The following is a 22,329-nucleotide window of genomic DNA, read 5'->3' on the forward strand; positions in this document are numbered from 1 at the left end:
AGAGGCCAGATCTGTGAGGATCCAGATAGAGAATGAGGAGACATGGCCACTGTCCTCCGGGACACAAGCCAGCGTTAGGTCAGCAGTGGGGCAGGGGGAGTGGCCCAGGTGACCTGTGGTTCAAGGGGATCCGGTGCAGCTCGGTGTCTGTAAATTAGGAGTGACTGTTTGTAGAAGCTGTAGGGTGAGTATCACTTCTCTCTTTTATCACACCCCTCTGCTCTTTGGCCAAGATGTTTACAAAAGGTTTTCCCTACCCACTACCCCGCACCCGCCCCGTGTGGTTTTTCTTAGAGGCTCAGTTGGGATTCTGCATTCATGGCACACATTCCTGTGCCAGCCTTTCTGCACTGATCACAGATTTTTCCATTCTGTGCCACCGAAGGAGTTAAGTCAAGTCAGCCTCTCTGGATCATGTTGAACAGATGTTATAAATGTTCATTTCAAGGATGGAATTGTCTGCTTGACTTCTTAATCTTTGTTTCCATAGATTTTCCCTTGTGCTTTTTCTGCACTCACTGCTGTTGTCTTTCCCCTCCTTCCCAGCAAATGCTCATGTGAATATAGGATGTTTGAAGATTCAAAGGAATTTAATGAGATACAAGCAATTCATCTTGGTTAAAGAGGGGATACATTATCTCCAAATTACATAGATTTACTTTAAAGTCTCAGACACTTTTAGACAGCTTTTTCATTATCTTCCTCTCAGAGATTTTTTTTTTTTCCCTTTCCTGTCGAGTGATTTAGCAGTTTATTTCCCCTGATAAACAGCATTCTTTTAATTTACAAAAATACATTGTATGAAACATACTTTGATAAAAATCTGTGTGGACCGGAAAACTTTCCATTGATCCTGGGGAGGGCAGTGTGTGTGCTTTAACTCTCAACAGCCCCATTCGTGCCTGGCCTCCTTCAAAGTATTTTGATCTCTCATTTCAGCCACAATTACAAGTTCATCCGAAAATGATGACCGGAGTGGCTCCAGTTTGGAATGGAATAAGGATGGAAGCCTAAGGTTAGGGGTTCAGAAGGGAGTGCTTCATGATCGCAGGGCAGATAACTGCTCCCCAGTGGCAGAAGAGGAGACCACTGGGTCAGCGGAGAGCGTGCTGCCCAAAGCGGAATCCTCAGCTGGAGATGGTCCGGTCCCTTATTCTCAGAGCTCCAGCTCGCTAATAATGCCACGGCCCAACTCAGTTGCAGGTAAGGCCACGCCTCTCCCTGGAAGTGTTCTGCCGAGTCTGAGAAGCCCTGTGCTCACTGTCCTCACAAGAAAGCCTAACCCAGATGAAGGGTCGGGCACCGACCTTCTCTAGGCCTCAGTTAACATATCCGTAAACATGATAAGGTCTTCTATTGGCCCTTTCACTCTGGAATTCTTTACATCTTTAACTTGGACTGTCTGACTCTGTAATAGAAGAAAGTACACCTACTCTCCCTTGGTGTTTGTTACTTTAAGCTTGGGTTCGCTCTTGATGCTGTGATATCTTGGTAAACAGGAGTTGTTTAGAGTGTAGTTGTTAATATCAGCTCAAAGTATTTCTAATCCAACTTTTATAAAAGCCAAGCCTGTTGTATAGATGGGAGGTTGAATGTGTCTGTAAAATTCAGTCGTAATGGAGCTCACAGCTTAGGACACCCTCTGTGGGAGCCACAGTGAGCTGGAGCAGCTGGAAGTCAGAGAGGAGAGAAAAAATGGCAGTGCCAGTGCACAGATGGATTGGCAGTTGCTGGTCCTCAGGGAAGGAGGAGAGCAGCCTGGGGTAGGTGGGGAGAGGCACTCTTCATCTAAGTCAGTGTGCCTGCTTTGGAAGGTGTTAGTCTCCACCCCATGCTCTTGGGCTGAATTTAGAGAGGAACTTGTTATGGTAATTCTTTGTTACCGTTGTAGCACTTAAAATGTCTCCTTTACTAAAATGCATGGACCCAGATTCTCTCTTCCTACATCAAAGGATTTTTCTATAATTTACATTGCTCCTTGGGGATGTGCTAGGTCATTCTGGCTGCTGTTGGGTGTTTTTTATGATGGAACTCTGAAGCAGCTGGTAAATAAATGGCCTTAATGGAAAAGTTCTGAGGTACAACTCTAATTCACTTTCAAAGGAAGAAGAATGGCCTTGTTCCAGAAGAGGGATTTGGCGTGTCTGCCAAAGAGAAGTGCTAGAGAGCATTGTGTGTATTGAGAGATGGGTCTTCTGAAAACTTTTCTGTCCTCTCACCACCATCCCACCCTTTAACATAATACATTGCACCCAAGGCATTTTGGGTCATAGTCACCTAGTTATGATGAATGGGTCACTTGTACTCTACTAGAGCTTGACAGCTTCATTTTCTTCAACAAACTAGCAAGTTGTATTTGATTTAATTGATATTTCAAAATTAGGAAACATTAATGCATTGGCTTTAGTGATGTTAAAAGTGCCCCATTTGGGGTTACATTTTCTGCTGGATATTCTCCATGTGGTCTCCTGCCATGTGAAGTGACAGTGAGTGACTGTGAGGTGAGCTTTCCGGGAATCTGCCATCATTACAGAGTGGAGATTTCTGATTTCTGCTATGCTCATGCATTAGCCTCTTTTTGTCCTCCTGTGGTATAGGAGGATTTTACTTCTGGGTTTTAGCAAAGACTACCTGACCTAATAGGTTTAGTCATTTCTCCTCTATTGCATAGTTTTAAAAACTAAATGCATATTTTTAAAAAATATTTCTTTAGTTGTAGATGAACACCATACCTTTATCTTATTTATTTTTATGTGGTGCTGAAGATTGAACCTACTGTTTCACATGTGCTAGGCAAGTGTTCCACCACTGAACCACAACCCAGCCCTAAAGGCGTATTTTGAAGGGAACTAGGCAAGTGCTTTACCCCATGGTATCTGTTAACAAGCTAGAAACTGGTAGATTCTACATTATATACCATTCTGTTTCTAAAACTAAACCTCAGTCGAGAGGGAATGGCAAGATGTCCCAAGTATTATGGAAAAGAATAAAATTCTTGTGTAGACTGTATGTAGCACTATTTGTTTAGTTATGAAAAGATAGACTGCTACAAACAGAACACTCAGTGTTGGACAGATTGAAATAAAATGTGAAGGACCATACACAGGAATCACTTGGAAATATTTGCATGCTACGATCCACATAAACAGGAGTAAATTGACATTCGATAGAAAAAATGTTTTGGAGATAAGGTAAGGACTGGAGAGTGATATAGGACCTGTCCCTGAGGTTGCCAGCCTTTACTGTCATCTACCCTGGTACAGTTGTCTGTTAACTGTGTAGCACAAAAAACTTCTTTTTTGGTGAGGGTGTGGGTTTCAAAGATTGTAAACTTAAGTTGGCTAGGCTTGGGGGTTGTTTTGCTATGCAGAGATGTTCTTTTCAAAGTTATTTGTTAGAGTGGAATTGACTGGAAATGCTGTAGGTCACTTCAAAATGTATGACATGGATACTTTTTTACTTTATATAAGAAAACAGGATATCAAGCCTTTAAAGTTATAGTTTAATTAGAAGTCAGATGATAGATTATATCATTCTATTATTTTTGACGACTTTTTTTCCTTTGAACTATTTTCTGTGCAGATCTTAGGACACTGTTAAATTCTCCAGGAAACAAACAAACAACCACCAGTTGAATTCCATTTTCCTTGAAACACTAACTGGTAATTTCCTGGAGTACTGACATTTACCTTTGATAAATTAATCCACAGCTTAAGTTTTAGCAGGTGTTGCTCTTTTTTCTGCTTAGAGGGGTCTCTTCTCCCTCCTTTCACATTCCCCTTACCCCAAAAAATAACCTCTTTCCTGCAACATCTTGAAATGTGCTTCTCACCTAGATGTTAGTGTGCACATACAGGCACCAAGATGAATAATCGATTTAATCATAGAGATGTTAGCATGTTATATATTCATACGTTATTGCAGCATGAAATTACTGCTAACCTCTGATTCTTCTGGACCCTAAATAGTTTTTGGAATTTTGAAAGCCTTTATTGTTAATACTGAGCATGAGTCTGACTCTTACTGGTGGAATGTCTGAGAATCCAGCCTGGGTGTGTGAGAAAGCAGGACAGTCCAATCGCCTGTTCCGCTGGGTGGGGACATTTGTGCACATGACTGAACAGCTGGAGCTTCACTGCTTCTGCTTAGGTATCTCTGTGGTTCTGAAAGTGTCTTAGAAGGCAGAGGTAGCTGCAGCTGGTGGCTTGCAGGCCCTAATGCCACTTTCAACTTGGCTTACTCTCCTTTGAAGTGGAGAGTGGGCCAAGCTCAGTGTGGAGGTGCTGAGACTGCTTTGTTGTGCATTTTGGAGGTGACTGGAAGTCTGAAAACAGGCACCTGGGATCATACCATGTCAAACAAGGGCTTCTTTTTGCAGTTTTTTATTTGGAATGTCTTTTATAGTCACCTACTTTTAATTCCTTTCATTGTCATGAAATTACAAACTGAGTGTTCTGTTTAAGGGGTTGGGGAAAGAGGGGAAACAGGAAACCCTTTTGGGGCTGCCGGCATCTTTGTAGTCTTTGGGCTGCAGCAGCTTGTATTACATTTGTGACTGTTCTGGCTCTGAAGCAAAGTACAGGTGATGGTTGTGATGACCCTTTCTGCTTAGAGTAGGATTAGTCCCAGGTCTCAGGCAGGAGCCTAGAAACATGTTCCTGTATGTGCCTATAGGGAGCCTGGAGATATGAGGACCTTAGAGGGATGGGGGTGGTTCCATTTCCTGCCCCAGGAAGTTTCACATGCCCAGTGTGAAGACCTGCAGGGAAGTTCAAGACTGCCATTGATTAGTCTACCTTAGGTCTGTTTGGAAGATCTGCATACAGAATTAGCAAGTCCCTAATGGGAGAGATTTTCTTGGACCCTGGCTATGTGTAGAGTATTCACTTAAATGTTCATACAGTTTGTAATTTGGCTGTGCATGTGAACCAAGAGGGTGCAGAAGCATAGGTGTATGCTGTTATGAAGGTAGGCTTCAGATGTTTCTCTGCTGACTGGGAAGGGCACATACTTGATTACCTGTGAGGATGCGGAAAGAAGGGATGGGGCATCACAGAGACAGTCCCAGACCCCAACCCCTAGGTTTTTGTCAGATGAAAGTAAAAGAGGGAGTGTTGTGGACAGTGAGGGAAAAAAGATGGAAACCTTAGGAGGGAGAGTAGGAAGAGCTGGTGCTGGGGGCAGCTGGATGCTGGGTCAGAGCCTGTGGTGTCACCAGAAGGTTTTCAGAAGAGAGCCCACCTTGACAGTCCCTTACCACCTGGTTCCACTAATGACTTCACCAGTCCTTAGAAGCCTTAGCCTTGGAACTGCAGCTCTCTCTGGTCTCCTTTTTTTGCTTTTAAATGATGCATATATTTTAATATCCTGGAGAATAATCATATGCCAAGGTTTGGCAGTACTTAATGTTGGATCATTTCATCCATAAATCAAATTAGATTTCATTTTATTTCTCTCATTCTGACCTAGAATGTATATGTGAATAAGTTTTTTGATATTTGTAAGGCAAAAACATGTACTATATATTTACTTCTAATATTTGCTGAGAATTAGCAAAATTATTTCACACTAATTATTTTTATAATCCATCCAACTACTGGGTATGTGTTAATGTCCTTAATTAAGCTTTTTAAACTAGTACCTATATGCTATGAATCTTACTGATTTGGTCAGAAGTAAATATGACTACTTATGTCTATAATAAAAAAAATCTATACAATGTATTATACAACACATTAAAATATATATGTATTTGAAGCTTAAGAAAGTATTTGTACTTTTACTGTCAAGAGCTGACCTTTAATATTCCAAATATGATGGGATTATACATGCAGAATATGCTTATTTAATCAACAAGGCTGGAATTCCAAACAGTAGCATGCTCCCCAGAGCTGCAGAGAAGAATCTAGTGCCATGCCACGTATTTGTAGTAAGTACTGAACTTTACTGAGTAGTTCTTGAGTGTCAAGTTTCTTCATAAAAAAATGTATGGTGAAGTCTGTCTCTTTGCAGTAATCATGGAGAATTCTTCTGGCAACCAAATCAACATAACTTTGATTTAAGAGTAGTTGCTTGGGTTTTACCACTTTTCAATTAAGAGTATCGCTGGGAAAATAAACCAGGGCAAAGAAATATTCTTAAGTAAATTTGGTTGAAAGTCTGAACTGACTTGCTTAGTAATTTATAACTTACAGTAGTTTAAGTATGACATTAAACTCAGCATTAAACTAAACTTCAATTTAATATTGCAGCCACAAGCTCTACCAAATTGGAAGATCTGAGTTATTTAGATGGGCAGAGAAATGCTCCTCTCCGGACTTCAATTAGATTACCATGGCACAATACGGCCGGAGGTAGGGCACAGGAAGTTAAAGGTATTTATCCTTGTATCTAATGTCACGGTGGATATGATGAGTTCATTCTCTGATAACCAATATTGAAACCACCTGGTTTTAAAACATTCTGTGAGGTGTGTGTGTATGCTAAAATGTATCTATAAGATATGCTAGGAGGCCCTCCTTAATAGTTTGGGTTTCTTCCTTAAATTCATGATTAAATTCTTCTGGGATAGAAAAGAACTCCACAGTGTGAAGGGTAATTTGGCACTCATTAGATTTTCTGCTAACAAATAATCAGTTTTGTTTCAGTTCTGTGGGCCATGTCAGCCATATCCTACATCTGCCTATGCCACATAGTGGTGTGGTCAGCAGCCTTATCATGTGCGCAAAGTGCCATCACACCCAGATGAGAGTTGTGCCCCTGTGTCTAGGAAAATGTGTTTGCATTTTACTCATGAAGTGGGTAGAAGAAACATGTCTTACATATGGCTGCAGATAAACTAGTGAGACGTGGTTTGGCCCCTTGCATTGCTTTCTATGTGTGTCTGCCTTGAGTCATGAGAATGGAGGCATGAGAGGACCACAAATCATTTTAATAGGACACTCTGTAGGACCTACAGGATATGATAAGTGAGGTATTACAGAAAAATTAATAGGACCAGATTAGAATTACTTAAAGATACATAAGCAATAATATAAGTTTCATAAGGTATAAAATTGACATTTTTTTCTTAAAAAATTATTTTTTCAAAGCTCGATTTGCTCCCTACAAGCCACAAGACATTTTGTTGAAACCCCTGCTGTTTGAAGTCCCAAGCATCACAACAGACTCCGTGTTTGTGGGAAGGGATTGGCTTTTTCACCAGATTGAAGAAAACTTGAGGAACACGGAGCTGGCAGAAAATAGAGGAGCAGTGGTTGTTGGAAATGTGGGATTTGGGAAGACAGCAATCATTTCCAAGTTGGTGGCACTGAGCTGCCATGGGAGCCGCATGAGGCAGATTGCTTCCAACAGCCCCAGTTCATCTCCTAAAAGTATGTCAATGTTTAGTTACTTGTCTCTAGCTTGTTTTATTTTAATATAAGATAGAGGGAGGAAATTGCTGTTTCAGTACATATAAATTACCAGTTTTCCTTAAGTTGTTCCAGCTACTCTGTCAGGTTTGCAATCATATGTTAAATGAACTATCTGAATACTTCCATCTGTCATAGTGTGTATTCGCTACAACCTGGGATGAGACCAGCCTTCCCTGATACCCTCCTCATCTGGAACCCATTTCCCTCTTTATATAAACAGAGATGGGTCAAGTGCCCTGGGGAGATTTGAGTCCTAAAATCAAGGGGTTGGGCTTCTTGGAAAAACAGTGCAGTATTATTTTGTATCCTATTCACTGAAGCCTTTGTTTTCTATGCTGGATTTACAAAAATTATTAAAACTAAGTTATGAATTCAAATAGCCAAATATTTGTCTAATCCCTGCTTATTTTATATTCAGTAAACCCATTACAAAGAAAGTGTTTTTAAATATGGTAAACAAGAACAAGGGGGCCATATGAGATTCTTTTTTTAAAACTGAAAGAATTTAATAAGGGTGTGTGGCACATGCCTATAACCCTAGCAACTCTGGAGGCTGAAATAGGAGGATTACAAGTTCTAGGCCAGCCTCAACAACTTGATGAGGCCCTAAGTAGCTTAGTGAGACCCTATCTCAAACTTTAAAAAAAATCAAAGGACTGGGGATGTAGCTCAGTGGAAAAGTACCCCTGGGTTCAAGCCCCAGTACCAAAATCATCATAATCATAATCATAATAAAAATTTAATAAGGGAAACTGGAAATAGTAGTTCTCTGGGTAGGCAACTTGGTCATGGGAGATGGGTGGGGGGCTGGTATTCTCATTCAGTCCCCTAATTTTGGGCCATGTTCACTCTTTACTTGTTAAAACACTTTCTGGAACTAATCAAGAAGTATAGTCCATATCCCATCATACATGTGTGCTGATCCTATAATGAGGTGGATCTCTTCTCTAGCAGCAGATCCCACCCAGGACCTTCCTTTCACTCCATTGCTTTCACCAAGTTCTTCTACAAGTGGTCTCAATTCGACCAAAACATCTGCTGGACCTGGTACTTCTGAAAACCAGAGACCAAGAGAGGAGGCGGTGAAATACCTGGCTTCTAAGGTAACCTGCTCTTGTTTTATGGGAACCCTCCAAATAGAGATTTGCTAGTTTGGTTTCTGAGAAGTGAGTTAGAAAGAGGATCTTAAAACAGCAACAACTGCTTTAGCTTAGCCTTTAATAAAATTGCGATAGAGTACTCAAAAATTATTAATGAAAGTAAATATCTAAGGATGATTGCAGTGGACTATTATCTGTCTAAAAGAGTGTATTAAAAGAGTTCCTCCAAGCAGCAGGAGAAATCATGTGTGCTGACCTCAAATCCATCCTTAGAAGCACATGTCCTCTTTAATTTGCTCTGTGAGCAGGAGATGAAGAACTTTTAACTTGACCTAGACTTCTCCTTCGCCTGATCTCTGTTGCCTGGAGCCTTTGGTTTCCTGCATTCTTCTGTTGAAGTTTCTTGTGAGATTGTAAAAGAAGCTTAGCTGGCTTCCCCATCCTAAATGCATGCTCATCAAGGAGCTTCTGAAATTTTCCTTCTGCTCCACATTCATCACTGGTTCATGAGCTGCCTTTGGACATTAGAGTGGTTACATTTCTTGCCCTAATGAGCCCCATGGGTCTCACTTGGCAGCGGTGGTGTGAGGTGGTGGAGCTAGACAACCACCGGGGACAGCAATGCTGAAGGGCACCTCCTGAGGACACCCCCAGTGATTAGGTTGGTGTAGGGACTAAAACAAATGCTACTCGCCCCCAGATCCCCTCCCATCTCCATCTGCATCTCAGGTGACAGCTGGTCAGCCCCGATGACTCTGACCACTGGTTCATAACTGTCTTCTGGTCATGAACGGGTGATCTCAGATGAGGATTGTGGTGCAATCTTCAAAGCTACCACTGCTACAGTGATTTTTGAAACCCCTTTGATCGTAGCCCATACTAAGAAATACATCTTACGCTAGAGATCCAGTACTCCTGCACAGTCACACATGTAACAGAAGCAAAAGCATTACCAAAGTTCATTTTTACATTGTGTAATATATTCTGGTAATTTAATTTCACTTTATTAATTAAAAAAAAAAAAGCTGTCCATGGCCCCAAATTGATTTCATGACCTACTTTTGGGTTGCAAACTGCTTTTGACAAACACCTAATAAGACTGAGTTTCCTGGTACCTGGTGGTGGTTTGCACACGCTCATGGGGACCTCATATACGTTCCTGCTGATCTCTGTCCAGGTGAGAGTTAAAGAGCAGTCTCAGCTTTCTTCTAAACGTGGATGATATGTTTACTCTAAGTCAGAAGTCACACAGTGGTTCCAAGGTGGCCAGAGAAGATCTGGTCTATGTCTACTCCTGCTTCTTGTTTTCTAAGAGTTCACAGCCTGGGTGTCTCATCCTAGATCTTTGGCCATTCCTGTCACCTCCGCAGGGTACTTAACTTCTGTGCCTGTTGCCCTTAGCTGTGTACTGCAGCTGGTGGTTCTGGGCCTTCTTGCTGCAGGGGGTTGCAGAGCTGAGCAGGCTGGTGGGGGCTCAGGCTCTTCTGAGAAACAGTGTACCTACACAAGGGTTTGGCCCTTTTCCCCTTCCTTAACTCACACATGCTTCCTTTTCATTACATACAGCACGCTTCCTCTTCCCAAGGGTTCTGCCTCTGGCACTTTATTTGGTGTCTGTCTAACAAATAACTTGCTGCCACCGTGGATCCATATGACAAAGGGCTCACTCTTCATCCTGTTGATACTTGAGCAACTCCTTCTGTCCTACCATGTGCCCCTTTACAGGCCAGGCAGAAATCTGTAACTTGTAACTTGTGATTTTTTCACCCTTCAGAGTCCATGTGGAACCTGTACAGTGGTCTCTTGATGAAATGTGGGTTTGGGGAGGTTTCTGAGAGCTTAAGCCTGCCCCACCCCTCCTCGCCGGGAAGAAGCAGCAGCTGACTTTGCAGCCTGGGTTTCAGAGCCGTCAACTTGATTATCTGCTTTTTGCGGGCAGCAGAGGGTTCCCTAAAGAGGTGCTTCTGTTTCTGAGAACAGAAACGCATTGCTGATTGCAATGCCAAGAACATTGGGGTTGCTTATGGGATTCCTCTAAGCCAGGGTAGGTTGTATACATAATTTTACTAGCTTCTATTATTCAATCCAGAGCAAGTTGTGCTGATTTTCGTACTAATCAAGATAAATTTGTGGCTTCAATCAAAAGTCTGCTGAGAACTTAGCAAACCACATGATGGAAGGAATAAACAAATCAATTAAACTAATGAATGACTCCAATCTTTGGGAATAGAAGCAGTGTATCTTGTTATCCTGTTGAACAGGCAGTGTTGTGTTCTTTGAGGTTTTAGAAGGTGCTACGTGGAGAGACTGGGGTGATGCTGACAGCTCTGCTTCCTCCGTAGGTGGTGGCCTACCACTACTGCCAGGCTGACAACACATACACGTGCCTGGTGCCCGAATTCGTGCATAGCATTGCAGCTTTGCTGTGCCGGTCCCATCAGCTGACCGCCTACAGAGACCTTCTGATAAAGGAACCCCAGCTGCAGAGTATGCTGAGCCTCAGATCCTGTGTGCAGGACCCAGTGGCTGCTTTCAAGAGGGGAGTGCTGGAGCCACTCACAAGCCTGAGAAACGGTACCTCTCAACAGACCCCAGTGCCCCTGTCCCCAGTACCAGTACAGGATGCCTGGGTGCTCCTCAGAAGGAGGATAGTCAGCTCAGCCCTGGGTGGCAGAGAGGATGTAGATGAATCAGTGTACATCTGGTCCCCTCCTGAGAACCAGACTCCCCCTGAGGTCCCTCCACACCCCTCAGTGGGATAGTTTTCAATGAAACATCTCTAATAAGAATGAGCTCTACAACTGAACAGTACCAGAAAAGCCAGTTTCTAACAGTAGGGGACAGGAGACATTCTTTCAATCCTCTGAAGGTTTGATGTTTCAGTCTATGGAATGAGCTGACAATAGACAGATTAAGAGGAGAAAAAACAAGCAAATATCTTAAGGCATGCAATACATGCCAGGTGGGGGAAACCTCCATGAAAAGTAACTCAAAGCAGGGACTTCAAGGCTCTGACTTATTTGGGATCTTCAACAAAGAGCAGTGAGTTTTAGAGAAGTAGCAGGATAAAGGAAAGCAGTTTTAGGCTTCTGGAGGTGGAAACATTGGGAAGGTAAGCAGGAAACTGATGGATAAGAGCTGGTTGGTAGGGTTGTTCCAGAGTCCTCTGCTGCTGTCTCTAGCTGATGAGGGTTTGTACTTGTCTTTAGTGATTAACTTCAGTTCTTCCTCATTGAAACAGGTAGAGGGACACGTGTACAAATTTATGTCCTGCTTTTGGGCTAGAAGGCCAGGCACCTGCTTGTCTTCAGTTCAGTAGTCCTTTACAGTCTCGGGAGGGTGTTCTGGTCTGCCATAGTAACTCTAAGCTATTTAGATTCCCTGCTCTCTGAAGTCTTGCCTACATATTTTGCACTCCTCGAAAGCATGGGAATAGGATTGTTTGGGGGAATTTTCTAACATTTTTTTGTTTAGGAGCCCGACTCATTCTAGTCAAAACTTAGGGCCATTTCCTTTTTGGGGTGAGTACCTGGATTGAACTCAGAGACACTCAATCACTGAGCCACATCCCCATCCTTATTTTGTATTTTATTTAGAGACCGGGTCTCACTGAATTGCGTAGTGTCTCACTTTTGCTGAGGCTGGCTTTGAACTCACAATCCTCCTGCCTCAACCTCCCGAGCCACTGGGACATAGGTGTGCACCACCATGGTCCAGCCCCTAAGGCCATTTCTAGAAGCTTCTATTTGAACTTTTTGCCCCCAGATAGTCTTTAATTAAATAAGGAGATGCTAGTGACATCATGGGCACTTCAGGTTTCTATCCTTCCTCCCCTTTGCTCCTTACTGTGTGAGTTGATTTACCTGCCTACATAGCACTTCTGCCAGAAAGGGCTAGAGAGAGGGATTGAGATTGATATGCCATTGTTCTCCATTCCCTGATAGAAAACTGGCACTAATAAATGGAAAACTAGACAGACTTGAGGGAAGAACCCTGCTCTAGACATCTATAAGGCAGTCTCACCCTGAGGGCTGGGGTGGAACAGCCAGGGCTTGGTGGGAGAGGTCAGTTTTCCTTGCCTGGAATCTCCAAGGAGTTCTAATGGGGGACCCCTGTGTCTTTTCCTTATTTGGTCTCTGTGTGTGTTGTTTTTGCTGTAGACCACCCTAGTGCTAGCAGTTTGTGAAGAGCTAACTGTATTATATACATGATTGAGATTCTGCTAATGTGTGTAATGCAATATGTTTTTGAAAACTGTTTTGTGAGAATTGATTTTCTTTTGGCTCTGTGTTCTGGTTTTCATTATAAATTTAATAGAAAATATGCTTCTGCAAAATCCATGTCTTCTGCCATATGTAAACCTTTATAGTTTTTCTAACACTTTAAACTGTGCATTAAAATACACTGGGTGGTGCAATCTTATAGAAATGTATAATTGCTAAATTTGAAAAAATTATTTTATCCTTTAGAGCAGGAAAATTCCTGAAGAAGAATACATTATTTTGATAGTGCTTAAATGAAGCTGAGTTTCATAAACCTGATTATGTGAGATACACTTTCTTCATTACTTACCAAAATTATTTCTAAATTTCCTGCCTGTTGAAGTTGATTGTGACTGTAAGAGCAAATTTTCAGGTAATAAAAAGAATTCTCAATTCTCTTTATAATCCCCATATCCAGTTGTATAGTGATAAATACTAATAACATAAAATGTTGTAAACCATTTCGATGCTGAATTGAAACCTATGTCAGGACTTGAAAAATCATTCCAAAGAGCTCTAGATGGGCAGAGCTCTGGCCTGCATAGCCTCCGAGGGCATATTTATCAAGATAGCAGGTAGTGTCCTACCACATTGACCAGTACTTGTACTGCTCAAATGGCAATATCGAGTTCCACTTTACTGTAATTCAGAGTAGATGTGTAGTAAGTCACCTGAGGTTTCTGGCTACCTGGTCTCCTGCAGTCACAAGCAGTTCCTTGCTGGTAGTTATTTCCATGGGTTTACAGTGGGTCTTTGTGGGGTTTGTTTGGTTTGCAGTGCTGGGGATCAAACCCAGGACCTCATGGCATGCTGAGCACATGCTCTATCACTGAGCTATATCTCCAACTCAGGTGTTTTTTATTATTTGTTTGTTTGTTTTGTTTTTTGAAGGGAAAATCAGGCATAAAAGAGATTTTAAGCTTATTCTGAGATGTATGTTCTTTATAAAACTTCAACATGCAGTAACACTTGCAATGTGGTGAACAGTGATTTTTTTTTTGTCCTCTTATCTTCTTCATTCAGACTCATTCATTTTACATTAACCATTGACTATACCTATCCATTTTCAACAAAGACATGTAGAAAAAAGATTTTGACTTTTGCCATTTTTTGACAATACCTATTTTAAAATGGTGTTTAGTTTATTATTATTTTTTCTTGCATGTTAAAACTGGGATTGGACCTCAGCTAAATTTGATTCATTGTTGTTAGCTTTTTGGTTTTTGCAGTACCAGGGATTAAGCCCAGCTTCACACGTGCTAGGCAAGCTCTTTACTATCCAGCTATATCCCAAGTCCCTTTTTTTTTTTGAGACAGGGTCTCACTAAGTTGCCCAGACTGACCTCAGATTGGCCATCCTCCTGCCTTAGCCTCCTGAGTAACTAAGATAACAGGTGTGCATCATACCTGGCTTCATGTTTGTTTTTGTGAACCTTTGATTCTTGTGCTTTTTAGTCAGTTTTACTCAGCATAACTGAGCAATACATGGCACAGAAATGGGTCTTGTGTTTCACTTCCTGAATGTGTGAGTTTTCTGAGGTTCAATTAGCATTCATGTAAAATGAAAATGATTTTATTCTGCCCTCTCCCTACAATTGCCTAATTAGAGAAGGACACACATGCTTAAATACCTCAGAAATGATGGTGGGAAGTTAAAAAAAAAAAAACAGGTTAAAGTTCTCTCTACTGTTAGGTGTTAGGCTTGTGCTTATATTTGGAATGAGGGAGACAGGAGAGGTCATGGGCTTGTGGGAGCTGGTGATGTTTCTAGTTGCCAGGTGCATAGGTCTTTTTGTGTTTGTGAAAATTAATGTGCAATTATGATATTTGCACCAATGTACATATGTCATAGTTCAACTTAAAAGTTTACTTAATCATCAATTTTAAAAAATGATAGCATGCCATATTGAAACAGTCAGTTTTTTTACCATGTGCTCTCAAGGGACATGAACTGGGGTAGCCTCAGATTTCCTGGTTGGGTTGCATAGTCCCAGTACCTAATGCACAGGTAGGGATATCTCTTTCCTCAGGGCCTGGCTGTGTTCTTAGACATGCAGTGTTGGTTTGTTTTATCCATGATACATAACCAGTTGCACAACATAAGGATTATAGGTCACCTGCATGGTTTCAATGCCCCTCTAGATATTGGCTTGGTAGCCCCTTCTGCTCAGAGCTTTTTCTCTCCTTACCTGGCTCTTGGTCCTTGATGTGGGCCTTGGGAAAGCCTATACTGATTCTATCTCGCATCAGGATTTCTTTCACATAAGCTTTTTATCTGTACCTTATCCTATTACACGTTTTAATACAAAACAATGAGTCCCTGTAATCCATGAAAATCCTCCTTGAAAGAAAACTAGTGAACCTGGTTTAAAATGCAGCTGAAATAAAAAAAGAACCTCTGTGGAGCAACACTATGGGTTTTTGTCTTTTTGCAGGAAATCATAAGTGCACTGCCGTTTGTCAAGCTTTCCTTAGATGACTTCCCAGACAACAAAGACATTCACAGCGACCTTCATGCCTATGTGCAGCACAGAGTGCACAGCAGCCAAGACATCCTCAGCAACATCTCCCTGAATGGCAAGGCTGACGCCACGCTCATTGGGAAGGTCAGCAGCCACCTGGTGCTGCGGAGCCTCGGCTCCTACCTATATCTCAAACTCACCCTGGACCTCTTCCAGAGGGGACACCTGGTCATTAAAAGTGCCAGCTACAAAGTGGTGCCCGTGTCTCTGTCCGAGCTGTATTTGCTGCAGTGCAACATGAAGTTCATGACACAGTCAGCCTTTGAGAGAGCACTTCCAATTTTAAATGTGGCCCTTGCATCCCTCCACCCCATGACGGACGAGCAGATATTTCAGGCTATTAATGCCGGCCACATCCAAGGCGAGCAGGGCTGGGAAGACTTTCAGCAGAGGATGGATGCCCTCTCCTGCTTCCTCATTAAGAGGAGGGACAAAACCCGCATGTTCTGCCACCCATCCTTCAGGGAGTGGCTGGTCTGGAGAGCAGATGGCGAGAGTACAGCCTTCCTGTGTGAGCCCAGGTATGCAGACCGCTGAGCTACACTCTGCAGGGAGCGCCGTGCCCTCAGGAGGAGGATTTCCAACTCTGCTCCATGGTTTTTAGTGGAAAGGCAACAACGCAGAATGAATCATTCAGTTTTGTTCCTTTGTTTTCTGCCCTTTGGGCTGAGGGAGGGGTCTGTGGAAAATTCTCTCCACTTCAATACAAAAGCCTTTGACTATTGGAATTTCAGGACTCTGGTATTTGGGGTGGAAGAGAAGCAGGGCAGTGCCTGGATTATATTTTCTGCCAGTGTCTAACAGATCTCCATTTCCTCCCACTCCTAACTTCAACAGGGTCACATGTGGGGCATGAAACCTACCCCCCCATGAATAGTGGGCTCCTCCAGGGGTGCTCATCTCTGGGTCTTGGGCTCCTTCTTGGATCCCCGTACTGCCACCTCTTGAACACGTGACACCTTGTTTCTGAGATCAGAGGTGTCTGTGTTCCTGAAGAGGGCCCTGTGATCCAGCGTGGCTGCCTCATTCTGTGTGAGTGGATCAGTGAGAGCCAGGCCAGGAGACAGGAGGCAAGCCTGTCTGTTGTGTGGCCTGGTATGATTTAGGGTGAGAGGTGAGGAATTTGAGGGATGGTGAGGCTGTGCTGAAGCCCTCTACTTTCTCGCCTGGGCCTTCCTCTTTGCTCTCTTGAATAACTGCACTCTGAGTCAGGATTCCTCCAACTCCCCTCTCTAGTGACAGGGCAAACAGGCTGCTAGACTATACCTCAGCACAGTTGTGAGTATTGGACCAGATGTGGGGCCCAGAAATGAGGAGGTGAGTAAGACCTGTGAACCTTTCAGCCGTTTTCCTCCCCACATGTGTTGGCCTCGTGGTACCTGCTAGGTCTAGCTGCTGTTCTGTGTGGTAGCTGTTGTGTTCTTAGGTGACACTAGGCTTGAGGTTGGTTGTTATCTTTGAACCTGATTGGAACAGTGAACTGTTAACATCCAGGTTGTTTAGCCAGACCATGATAGCTAGGTGTAATGTGTGTCGTAGTATAGCTACCCGCGTCAGACGATCTCCTAGGAAAAGTCAGATCACTAGGAAGGAAGGCCATAGTTGAGTTTGTGAAGACGTGAGTTGAAAGACGTCAGGGGATGTAGGTTTGTTGCTGGGGTTTGGGGCAGAAGTAGATGGACCATAGCCATCAGTGAGCTTTGCTTCATTTTGAGTAATGAGCATTGAGTTCAAGCAGCATCAGGCAGAGCTGAGAGTGGAGTGACTACTAGTTAGTATTAGTGATTGTAATCTCCCAAGTGCTGCTGTGTCCTCACAGTATAGGAGGGGACATCTCCTGGGGGAGGGCCTGAGATGAGTGCAGGCCTGAGGGATGCGGAGGCTGCAGATGTAAGGAAATGCTCACTCTGCACCATAGTGTCAGTGGTGTCCTGAGAAACCCTGTCCTACTTGAGCTTCATTCAGCAGAGGCTGGAGAACAGTGTTGGAAGGAGCTTCTGGTTCACTTCAGCAGTGGTTTTTGAGGCCCCACCATGTGCAGAGTACTGTGGCAGATAGAGAGGTTCCTGCCCTTTCTCAAGGGATCCCACATTGGAAGGTGGGTGAGGAGGGGAGTACCAAGCTGGGCGGAGCCTTGTTGCCCGTAGGACTTGACGGGGAGAAACTTCCAGCGGAGGGCAGTGATTTCTGGCATGCTTCACACACGGTGACATTGGGGTAGGGTCTTGAAAGGTAGTAGCATCTCTTCCCTTACCCCAGGCAGTTGTGGTTTTGCCCCAGTTGAAGAGGAAGGCCCGACATTTAGAGGCAGTGGCACTTTCCTTTTTATTTCTGCCTCTTTCTATCATACAAACCATCTTTCCTCTCTTGTCCTACTTCTGTTGGTTTTTGTTGTTGTTTTATAGCACCAAGGGCATTTTACCACTGACCTACATCTCCAGCCCTTTTATTTTTATTTTGAGATTACCTCGTCAAGTTGTCCAGGCTGGTCTTGAACTTAACGATCCTCCTGCCTCAGCCTCCTGGATTTTTTTCCCTAACATATCACAGGCACCCTCCCAAACTGTTGGGAAGTCTTAGAACTCAGTGATCATTCTCGTTTTTCATGGCAGTGCAAACCTCCTAGTAGTTAAGTCATCATATACTCACCACACCCTTGTCCTTGACATTGATCTTGACCTCGAGGTTGTTTCTAGGATCCTTACATACCTAAATACTCACAGGGAATGTCTTGGAACCTTACAGAGCTAGTTCAAATCCTGACTCACCTTCACTTTCATCCATGTTGTCACAAATGATAGGATTTCATTCTTTTCCATGACTGAGTAGTATTCCAGGGTATGTGTGTACCACATTTTCTTTGTTCATTCATCACTTGATGGACACTCAGGTTGTTTGCATCTTTTGTCTATGACAGTAATATACAAGGGTGCATCTGTCCCTGACAAGCTCATTTCATTTCCTTTGGTTACACACACTGTGGTAGAATCATATGGTATTCTGTTTTTTAACTTTCTGAGGACGCTCAGTACTGTTTTTCTGTAACGACAGTACTGATTTACGTTCTTATCAATAGCATGTAAAAGTTCCTGTTTCTCTGCATCCTCACCAGCACCTATTTCTTTCTTTCTTTTTTTTTTTTTTTCTTTTCAAGGCACTAAGGATTAAACCTAGGGGCTCCCTATCCCTGGGCAACATCCGCAGCCCTTTTTAGACAGGGTGTCACTAAGTTGTGCATGCTGCCTCAAACTTGAGTCCCTCCTACCTCTGCCTCCTGAGTCTGTGAACTGCAGGCATGCACCACCACATGCCTGGTTTCAACAATTTTTTTTTTTTGGTTACCAGGGATTGAACTCTGAGGCATTTGACCACTGAGCCACATCTGCAGCCCTGTTTTGTATTTTATTTAGAGACAGGGTCTCAGTGAGTTGTTTAGTGCTTTACTTTTGCTGAAGCTGGCTTTGAACTTGGCAATCCTCCTGCCTCAGCTTACCTAGCTGCTGGGATCACAGGTGTGCACTACCAGGCCCGGCTGGCTTCAGTCTTCTTAATAGCCATTCTTACTGGAGTGAGGTGATATTTTATTATGATTTTGGTTTCCATGTCCATGATTCGCAATGTTGAGCACATTTTCATATACCTGTTGGCAATTTAATGTCTTCTTTTGAGAAATGTCTACTTAGTTCTGTTGCTAATTTTAAAATCAGGTTATTTTGTTTTTATTTTTGCTGTTAAGTTTTGGGAGTTCCTTACATGTTCTAAATATCAAGCCCTTGTCAGATGTAGAGTTTTAAGATATTTTCTCCCATTCTAAGGTTGACTCTTCACTATTGATTGTTTCCCTTGCTGTGCAAAAAATTTTTAGTTCAGCATTATTCCATTTGCCTGGTTTTATTTCCTGTTCTGTTGGGGTCTTACCTGAAAAAACAAACAAACAAACAAACACAATCCTTGCCCGGTTCCAGTGTCCTGAAGCATTTCCCCTGTGTTTTATTCTAGTACTGTCATGGTTTCAGGTCTCATATTTCAATCTTTAATGCATTTTGAGTTCAGGTTTGTAACTGGTGAGAGAGAAGGCTCTAGCTGCGTTCTTCTGCATGCACATCCCCAGTTTTCCTCTCACCATATCTCGAAGAGGCTGTCCTTTGTCTAGTGTGCGTTCTTTGCACCTTTGTTGAAAATCAGTTGGCTACAAGTGTGTGGCTTCTAAGTTCTCTGGTCAGTTCCATTGGTCTGTATATTCGTTTTTATGCCAATAGCATATTGTTTTGATTACTGTGGCTTTGTGGCTTTGTGGTATATTTTGAAGTCAGGTAGTATAATGCCTCTTATTTTTATTTTTGGTACTGCTGTTTGAAACCAGGGCGTCGTGTGTGCTGTGCTAGGCAGGCTTCATTCCCCAGGCTGAACTCATGCTTGCAGTCTTCCTGCCTCAGCCTCCCAAGTAGTTAAGACTACAGCTGTGTGGCATGGCACTGAGCTTCACACACTTCATGTATGTATATGTACATTCATGTGTATATGTATACACGTGTGTGTGTGTGTGTGTGTGTGTGTGTGTGTGTTGATATATGTATGTTTTACAGTACAGAGGTACTTCCAGGTGGTGCTGGGCACTTCTGTCAGGAGGCACATAAGACACTCATGTTTTCTGTGGTGCTGGGACACATTGGTAGCCCTTTGCCGCGTCTATCAACTCATTAGTGCTGCACAGGGACTCGTACTCTGGAACAGTCCACAGGCTCTTTCCCATGCTGTTAACTTGAGGAACGAATGGGTAGGATATCACTAGGTAGATCAAGGCTGTTGAAGCAGGAAATGCTGTTAAAGGCATTGGGGGCTTTGTTCAAGCAGTGGCCATCTAGTTTGGAGCTTCTTTCATGGAATGGAGGAATGGAAAGGGCCAACAGAAGGATGTGGCAAAGAGGACAGCCTTCTATCTGTCCTCTCTGGAGAAGCATCAAAGGTTGTGGAGAGATTGTAGACAGGAGTATGGCATGTGGGGACTGCTGTACCAGTCGGCAGCAGGGAGTGGTGGCCTGGGGTCAGAGTTGTAGTGGTTAGAGGCAGCCTGACTGTCCTGAGAGAGCTGGGTGTGGCTGGTGGCCTATGGAGAAGGACCTGGAGGTGACTTCAAGGTGTTGAGTCTCAGGAATTAGGAGTAGAGTAGCTCCCAGTAAGAGTAAAAAGGCAGGAGGCATGGGGCAGCTTTCTCTAGAACAGATCTGGCTTGGTTTTGAGCACTTGGAGCTTATGGGGTGGCTGCCTTTCCCAGGCAGACAGGCTCCATGGACGGAACTGATTGTAATGTTGCAGGAGAAGTTGATAATTGAACATTTAGCATTATTGATGAAAGGGTGTGGTATGATTTGGTGAGGAAGTTTGTGTAGACAGAGGAAAGGGTGTTGGACTTCAGGGAAGGAGGTTAGCGGTGCCACCAAGAGGTGAAGAGAGTGAGGATTAAAAGGGAAGTCATTGGATTTTCAGTGTAGGAAGAAGATCCTGCATCCCTAGGAGACCCCTTTTTGGGGATTGTAAGGAGTGAAAGAGGAGAGAGCCAACAGCCTGGCATGGGGGATAAAAGAGTTGAGAAGTTTGGGGTTCAGTGTGGGGAAAGATTTTTAATAACACAGGAAGTTGGGACCTTGTTGGAAACATCATTGAGACAGTGTGGGCACATGGTGCAAAGGGAAGGCGTGAGGGCTGAGTGAGGGGTCAGTTGGCCACCTCTTTGTTCCCATGGAGTCTGCTCATTGTACCACTCTGGCTGTGTTCCATTTGGTTTACTTGTGAGAGCTCCTTGGGGGAAGCACCCTGCATCATCCTCCTGTCCTGCATGCTGCTCGTCAGAAGGTGGACATTACTGAACAAACTCAGAATCACGTTGCACTGTCAAGAGCCCAGGCCCTCATGTCTGGCAGACTGTATCAGATCCCTGCTCTCTCATTTACTAGCTGTGTGGCCTTGGACAAACTGCTTTACCTGATCAAGCCCCTGTTTCCTCATGTAAACAGTGATTCACAGGGAAGGGTAAAGGAGATAATGCAATCAGGTTTCTGCATCTGGCAGAGTTCAAGCTTGATACCTGCAAACTTTGGAACAGGCACGGACTGGTGGATGCAGACCATCTTAGAAGGAGGCACTTGGTCCCAAGTTCACCTGGCCTTGGAGATCATGCCTTCCTCATGTGTGAAGATTCATCTTGTGTGTCTGCCTTCTTGAATTTCTTCTCCCTAATGTGGTTTAAACCTCTTTGAAAAGTCGGCATGCATGTAGATAAATAGGGTTTAAGTGATGCCTGCTTTTCATCATCTAGATTAGCTGCTACTGGGAGAATGCTTTTGAATGTCTGTATTCACATTTTTATTTTACATGTATCATTCATCCTCTTCCTCCAGAACTACCTGCTTTTGCCCCACAGAACAGCAGTTCAGAATTGTCAGGCTGATAGATGGGAGGTGGGTGTCTTTTCCAAAGAAATTGGTTGAAAGGCCCCATGTCCACAAGGAAACCACATGAGTCCTACAGACATGGAAGAGTGAATGGTAGGGTGGCTCCTTCATCAAAGAGTTAGTGGGGCATAAGCGAATGGTGCTGGTTAATGTCCTCCAAGTGCCCAGACACAGGAAGCCCACAGGGACCTGTGCCATCCAAGCCTGGAATTCTAGGCATTACCGATCACAGGCTGCCCTGCGCATGGCCTGGTTGTTCTTTCCTTCCAACAATAAGGTCTTAGCCTTTGGTCCAGTCTGCCCCAGTGCTGGTGGTCCTGGGGACAGGCCTGAAGGCCAGAGGGTTCTACTCCATCTGTCTGTACATCATCCATCCAAGAAACACGTACTTACTGAGTACTGAGCACTTGGTAGACATTGTGACTATAGCAGTGACTTAGAGGAGCCCCCTCGTCTCATGGAGTTTGCGTTTTTGTGGCAGCATTTCAATGATGCAGGGATCATTGATGAGCAGAGTGGGTGGTTCCAGCCTTGCCCAGTTTTGTGGCCTCCGGGAGGGTCACTCCACAGAGATGGGG

At 43.5% G+C, this 22,329-nt stretch overlaps 1 protein-coding gene across 1 annotated transcript in view; it reads left to right on the top strand.

Annotated features, from left to right (window-relative positions):
* The window catches only part of TANC1 (tetratricopeptide repeat, ankyrin repeat and coiled-coil containing 1), a 226,962-nt gene that overhangs the window by 163,106 nt on the left and 41,527 nt on the right, over positions 1–22,329 (top strand). Inside the window, 10 exon segments of the mRNA XM_079131851.1 lie at positions 940–1,203; positions 6,252–6,374; positions 7,092–7,373; positions 8,367–8,518; positions 10,858–11,088; positions 12,985–13,022; positions 13,024–13,063; positions 13,065–13,110; positions 13,113–13,150; positions 15,213–15,820. Coding sequence (XP_078987977.1) covers positions 940–1,203; positions 6,252–6,374; positions 7,092–7,373; positions 8,367–8,518; positions 10,858–11,088; positions 12,985–13,022; positions 13,024–13,063; positions 13,065–13,110; positions 13,113–13,150; positions 15,213–15,820 — 1,822 coding nt within the window.

The sequence above is a fragment of the Sciurus vulgaris genome (assembly GCF_902686455.1).
Source record: "Sciurus vulgaris genome assembly, chromosome: 3".
NCBI lineage: Eukaryota > Metazoa > Chordata > Mammalia > Rodentia > Sciuridae > Sciurus > Sciurus vulgaris.